This window comes from Esox lucius, chromosome 7, assembly GCF_011004845.1.
Source record: "Esox lucius isolate fEsoLuc1 chromosome 7, fEsoLuc1.pri, whole genome shotgun sequence".
NCBI lineage: Eukaryota > Metazoa > Chordata > Actinopteri > Esociformes > Esocidae > Esox > Esox lucius.
The window spans coordinates 14,030,110-14,037,259 of NC_047575.1; the positions used below are offsets into that span (position 1 = coordinate 14,030,110).

At 41.2% G+C, this 7,150-nt stretch overlaps 1 protein-coding gene across 1 annotated transcript; it reads left to right on the forward strand.

Annotated features, from left to right (window-relative positions):
- Window positions 1–1,178: 1,178 nt before the first annotated feature.
- On the forward strand, window positions 1,179–6,842 carry LOC105024587 (V-set and immunoglobulin domain-containing protein 1). Its single transcript, XM_010894616.5, has 7 exons — window positions 1,179–1,408; window positions 1,585–1,748; window positions 2,380–2,587; window positions 3,551–3,712; window positions 3,822–3,938; window positions 5,657–5,792; window positions 5,887–6,842. The coding sequence occupies exons 1-7, from the start codon at window positions 1,366–1,368 to the stop codon at window positions 6,035–6,037; spliced, it is 981 nt and encodes a 326-aa protein (XP_010892918.2). The 5' UTR covers window positions 1,179–1,365; the 3' UTR covers window positions 6,038–6,842.
- Window positions 6,843–7,150: the final 308 nt, after the last annotated feature.

A 7,150-nucleotide genomic window follows, 5' to 3' on the forward strand; every position in this document is an offset into this window, starting at 1 on the left:
GCGTGACTGCCCGTCTTTAACCGCTGTGCTGCTCAAAAGCTGGCTGATGAGAGAGCTAAACGTGGCAAAGGACTAGCTAAGGACGCCATGTGCTACCGACAGGGCCGCTGCTAACATGGGAAAACGTGGATATGATGAAAGCGATGGCAGGGCCCAGATATGTCAATGATTAACCTGTATGTTTTTTCTTTTTTCTTTTGAACAAGTGTACCTATTGTGTGTGTGTGTGCGTCTGTGTTTAGTCATGCCGTTTGATAAGGTTTTGTTCACAATGGTCACATTCAGTTATGATTAACCCAGCAGAACTGTACCACAGATGGAGATGCTTTGCTCAGACAGTTCTGGAGATGCTTTTGAGGACCCTTTGTTATCCAACCCGATGAAGATCATGGTATGCTGCCTTGCCCGGCCTTTATACATGTAAGCTCTGTGCCCAACAAGCAGACTCCAACCCTCACCCCACTTCCATCTTCATCTCCCTCTACGTCCCCCTTCTCTGTTTTCCTTCTTCCAATGTAGTCACTGCTGATCACCAAGTTGCGGTGTTGATGCACAACTCATTATATAGGACTCATCACCCCCCACCACCACCTCCGTGTCGAGCACTTAGCATGAGCAGGGTGACACAGGCAAAACTGTCTTTAATAACTCGGTGGGCACGCCCGGGAGTGAACTCCCCAAAGATAAGGAGAGTAGCATAGTGCTCTGGCTCACAGCTCCTCGGGGCAAGTGATAAAGGCCAGGTGGAGATTACATTACATTCATTCCTTTGTCAGAAGCCCTGACCCAGAATGACTTACAAGGTACATTTATAACCTAGAAGAGGAAAGAGATGAGCATCAGACCAAGTACTAAATAATGAATTACTGGTACAGTCACCATCAATGAATAGTTGGCCAATGGAATACGGAAGGAATCTGAAAGGATACAACTTGGACAAGTAATTACTCAAAAAATGACTGGAGTGCAACTTATGGTTTCAAATGTGAAAACAAATTTTGAGTTGTATCATTTACACAGACACATGTAATGATCAGTAGAAACAAACAAACAAACACAAATAATTTGAAAATACAAATCCATATTTTGAAAAATAACATTCAGAATATTCCCTCCCTTTCCAGTTGATACGGCAAACAAGGCTGTGCAAACACTCAGAACACCCCCTTTTACTACAATGTCTACAGCACGCATACAAAATCAACCGGACCACTTCTAATTCGTCACTACAAGCTAATACAGTAAACTTCACCTGGGCGTTGCCTGCTAAACTTCAGATTAGGTTTTCTTAAGTCAGCGCTAGCTGTACCAGTCTCCACTCATTTCTTATCGAAGAAAGAAATAGGCACCAACATATTCTTTAAAATGTCCTCCACACTGAGAATGGTGCTGCTGTTCGGCATGATGGGTGAGTTTTACATATGAATAATAATCGGGATAAGAATTCAGAATGTTGTGAAGGCAATGATACTGGCATGAAAAAGGTACGGCGGGCAAATTTCAGACTCTTTGTCATTTGAAATTAAAGGATAATAAGTAAAATAAACATGAAAATAGAAAAATGCGTTTTTCTTCTGTTTTTAGGTTGTGGTCACTTAATCACCGTGATGGTTCCCCAGAGATACATAAACGTGACGAAGGGTAATAGCGCTTTCCTCCAGTGTACGTTCGTAACCACTCAACAGCAGACCAACGACCTCATGATCCAATGGAGTTTTGTTTCCAAAAACAACATAATTCCACAGCAGGTATGCAGACAAACCACTGTTCTTCTTCACCTTGTCTTACCTTGCCAAGTTGTCACACTCTCTGTGCGTCTTCAAATACATCTGGCCCATTCTCCACACCCATATTTCGCCAGAGGACATTTTCTGTTCAAAAATCAAAGTACGAAAGGCAAGGATTCAAAAAAAAACATCTGATCAAACTATCAGGCATTCATAGAAATTTTAATTAGTAATTGAAGTGCTGGGGCATGTTATTTTATCACTTTAGGTCTCAGAAAAATGTATCGCTTTGCTTCAGAATGTTGGTACTTCAGTATTTTGGTTAAATCTGAGGTAGTGACTAGTTTAATTTGGCGGTTGCTCTACAGTGTCCATTTTGAGACACACCCTGTCAAGGCGCCGAAGAGCAAACCTACAGAACACAAGTGGCTCTCTGTCTTTCAACAACAGGCAGTGTTACAGAGAACCCCAGACAACACTGTATTCCCATCGCACTGTCTCACTAAACCTAGCATTATTCCCCATTTTATGGAACTTTAAACTTGTAATTTCACAAGAAAGTCTGTCAATCACTACATAAACTGTTGTGTTTTGAGAAAACTATTGGTTATTTTTGTGTAGGCTGTAAGATTTTCTTAACGTTTCTTTTTAGGTGTATTTCTCTCAATCAGGAGAAAGCATTATTTCTAGTGCTTATAAAGGCAGGTTGACACCCCCCTCCTCTCCAGCTACTACTAACAACGCTTCAGTAACAATAAGCAACATGCAAGTGTCCGACACAGGGTCCTACACATGCGAAGTCCGCAACTTCCCTGATGTCAGTGGGAAGACTGAGGCCACCATCTTTGTCAAAGTCCTTGGTAAGTTCTGTTTAAAAGTGTGATAAAATGCATTAAAATGAGTCATGATTTACTTCATCAGGGAAGTCACATTCACATATAATTGAACAATAACATGATGAAGTTCTTCCTGTTTTAGTGTCAACCCTATACACAATCTGAAGTATGAAATAGTGATCCTGTTTTTCCTAATCTGAGTTTTATGATCACTGAATTACATGTCATCTGTGATTCCACTCATTCACGAGTTACCAGGACAACCTTGCTGGCCTCAGTATCCACAGTAGTTTCCATGGGAACTGGAGCAGACTAGTCTCTTCATTGTCAGTGTCAGAAATTAGAACAGGAACACAGGAGTACAAGAACGCCTCTCGCCATGTCTCATACTCCTCAGAAATAGAATGGAAAGACACATGACTATTTTAGCTTCAATTAATGATTCCCAGTTGGATAGAGCCGAGAGCTTGTAGTGAAGCATTAGTGTTGGGAAATAAATTACATTCAGTTCTACCATGGACATGGTCCCAGGGTTTTTTTTTTAGTTTTTTTTTTATTACCAATCCACATTAGCCTCCCATCTTATACATCCTTGCCATTACTGTATTCTGCTTTATACAACTGTCATTTTAGTTACTGTAAACACCGCAAGTACTGTGACAATGTCAACATAGCGAAGCATAAGAGGCATGTCATCATCTTTGCTCAGATGGTAGGGCATGGTGCTGCCAATGCCAGAGGTTGTGGGTTAGATTCCCATGGGGGGCCATGTCAGAAATGTATACACTCACTACTGTAAGTCCTCTTGGATAAGGGAGTCAGCTAAATTACAAGAAATACAGACTAGACCAAACTGGTTCAGGGCAAGTGTTGCCTTTGCAGTCTAACACAGTCGTATCCATTGAGATCTTATGTGATTACCAGTAGTATGTATCAACTGGGTTCAGATTGTAAGGTTAACGTCTGCTCTCTTTTATTGTCTGTAAGAGATCCCTTCTGCGCCTTTCTGTGCTGTCCATGGTAATGTGGAATCTGGTCACCTGGTTACCCTCACCTGCCATAGTGAGAAGGGAAGCCCCCCTCCGACCTACACCTGGGTCAGGCAGGACAAGAACAAGAAATTGATACCCGTGCTGCTTGGGAGCACCAGTGGGTTACAGTGCTGTTCCTCCTTAACACAATTGTTTTACAACTGCTTGGAATGTTTTCACCAGACTTACAAAATACAAATACAAAAATACAGACTTCTTATTTTCAGATCCAACTGAGGGATCACTGTACATCAGAAACATATCCCAGTTTGAGTTTGGAGAGTACAAGTGCACCGCCTCTAATACTGTTGGATCTGCTTCTTGCACGGTGGAGCTCGAACATGGTACATGACATGGACAGTGAGGGGAAAAAGTATTGGATCCCCTGCTGATTTTGTACGTTTGCCCACTGACAAAGAAATGATCAGTCTATAATTTTAATGGTAGGTTTATTTGAACAGTGAGAAAAACGCATGTCAAAAATCTTCTAGATTTATTTGCGTTTTAATGAGTGAAATAAGTATTCGATCCCTCTGCAAAACATGACTTAGTACTTGGTGGCAAAACCCTTGTTGGCAATCACAGAGGTCCGACGTTTCTTGATTGCCACTAGGTTTGCACACATCTCAGGAGGGATGTTGTCCCAATCCTCTTTGCAGATCTTCTCCAAGTCATTAAGGTTTCGAGGCTGACGTTCGGCAACTTGAACCTTCAGCTCCCTCCATAGATTTTCTATGGGATTAAGGTCTGGAGACTGGCTAGGCCACTCCAGGAACTTAATGTGCTTCTTCTTGAGCCACTCCTTTGTTGCCTTGGCATTGTGTTTTGGGTCATTGTCATGCTGGAATACCCATCCACGACCCATTTTCAATGCCCTGGCTGAGGGAAGAAGGTTCAGCCAAGATTTGACGGTACATGGCCCCGTCCATTGTCCCTTTTCATGCGGCAAAGTTCTCCTGTCCCCTTAGCAGAAAATCAACCCCAAAGCATAATGTTTCCACCTCCATGTTTAACGGTGGGGATGGTGTTCTTGGGGTCATAGGCAGCATTCCTCCTCCTCCAAACACAGCACGTTGAGTTGATGCCAAATAGCTCGATTTTGGTCTCATCTGACCACAAAATGTTCACCCAGTTCTCCTCTGAATCATTCAGATGTTCATTGGGAAACTTCAGATGGGCCTGTACATGTGCTTTCTTGAGCAGGGGAACCTTGTGGGCGCTGCAGAATTTCAGTCCTTCACGGCGTAGTGTGTTACCAATTGTTTTCTTGGTGACCATGGTCCCAGCTGCCTTGAGATCATTGACAAGATCCTGCCATGTAGTTCTGGGCTGATTCCTCACTGTTCTCATGATCATTGCAACTCCACAAGGTGAGATCTTGCATGGAGCCCCAGACCGAGGGAGATTGACAGTTCTTCTGTGTTTCTTCCATTTGCAAATAATCGCACCAACTGTTGTCACCATCTCACCAAGCTGCTTGGCGATGGTCTTGTAGCCCAATACAGCTTTGTGTAGGCCTACAATCTTGTCCCTGGCATCCTTGGACAGCTCTTTGGTCTTGGCCATGGTGGAGAGTTTGGAATCTGATTGATTGATTGCTTCTGTGGACAGGTGTCTTTTATACAGGTAACAAGCTGAGATTAGGAGCACTCCCTTTAAGAGTGTGCTCCTAATCTCAGCTTGTTACCTGTATAAAAACACCTGGGAGCCAGAAATCTTTCTGATTGAGAGGGGATCAAATACTTATTTCACTCATTACAAGGCAAATCAATTTATAACATTTTTGACATGCGTTTTTCTGGATTCTTTTGTTGTTATTCTGTCTCTCACTGTTAAACATAAACCTACCATTAAAATTATAGACTGATCATTTCTTTGTCAGTGGGCAAACGTACAAAATCACCCGGCAGTCAAATACTTTTCTCCCTCACTGTATGTTTTTTTACATTAAATGTGACAGTATAGGTTTTCAGTGCACTGCTATAGTCAAACTAATCTTACTATGTAATATTTAAGCACACTGCTGTTGAAAGTTTAAGTTACCAATAATACCAATGTATAGAGTTGGGAGGCGGGATCATTGCTGGTGCAGTTATTGGAGCACTTCTTGGAGCTGTCCTGATTATCCTCATCGTCTGGTATGTGACACACATGATGAAGAAGCAGAAATACACAGCTACAAAGACCACCGAGATGCAGTGAGTGTTATTTTGGCTGTCCTTCACCCTCATTGAAAACAACGCAATAGAAGTGTGTTGTACAGTTGTTTATCTGTAATTTCCCTCCTCACAGAGCCGTACCTAAGAGCTCTTCCGTTATTGCGTATGAAGACGTCCATACCAGGGGGAGTGACCATCAGGGCTCCATGACCTCCAGAGGGGTTCCCATGGCAACAGACAGCCACGTCCATGCTGATGCTGATAGAGAGAACGCAGAGGCTTAGGAGAAGCCAGACACACACGACTAGTGGTGACATCACTGATCTGAGAAAGAAAACAATGCTCTTCTGGACGGTACCATTGCCTTTGTGACACGTTGGTAAAGAGCTATTTTTGGTTTGTGTAATATGTTTTTATTGTCAATTTAGTTAATGCTTCATGTTCTTTTAATGAAATATAAGAAACAAAAATTATTGAATGCTGACTCTACTGCCTGAATACTTTTAATATGGGGTAATCCATGTATTCCCAAACTAGATTTTTTTTATCTAATTCCCATTTCATATTCATTGTGACATTCAAACCAATGATGACTCATTCCTGCTTTTCAGTGAAAGAAATAAAGAAACATTTGATTTTCCATGACAGAGACAGGTGTTTCATTGCTAATGTGGATATACACATTTTCTGGAATGATATTTAGTAAAAGTCTAACATGTTTGGGCTGTGGTGACTGTAATGTCTGCCTGTGGTCTTTCTAAGCACTCTGAGAAGAAAAATAAGAGAGGAGCACAGCCAATCAACTGTAGACTCTGCTACTTGACCATAACAGCTCTCTAGTATTTTCAAATAATATCTAAGAATGAGCCCATAGAGAAATTGATAGAAATATCTGAACATGAGAAAGGGGTATGTTGAGGCATTTTTATATTCACCATCACAATGTCTAGGGAAATATCTGATTATTTGTAACTTTTTTCCATTTTTTATTAGACACAAAACCAAAAACACAATGCAAGGAATCATACAGAAAGTAAAGCTGTGTGTGTTTTGTTTCTATAGACAATAAACAAATAAACAATAAACAAATACAAACTGCAGAGAAAAGAAAATGTTTATGACATACAGTATCTCACAAAAGTGAGTACACCCCTCACATTTTTGTAAATATTTGATTATATCTTTTCATGTAACTACATTGAAGAAATACTTTGCTACAATGTAAAATAGTGAGTGTACAGCTTGTATAACAGCGTAAATTTACTGCCACCTCAAAATAACACAACACACAGCCATTAATGTCCAAACCACTGGCAACAAAAGTGAGTACATCCCTTAGTGAAAATGTCCAAATTGGGCCCAAAGTGTCAATATTTTGTGTGGCCACCATTATTTTC

Coding starts and splice junctions, on each gene's coding strand:
- LOC105024587 (XM_010894616.5), top strand. CDS start 1,366: ATGTCCTCCACACTGAGAATGGTGCTGCTGTTCGGCATGATGG. Junction 3,939..5,656: donor CACGGTGGAGCTCGAACATG/GTACATGACATG, acceptor ACCAATGTATAG/AGTTGGGAGGCGGGATCATT. Junction 5,793..5,886: donor ACAAAGACCACCGAGATGCA/GTGAGTGTTATT, acceptor CCCTCCTCACAG/AGCCGTACCTAAGAGCTCTT.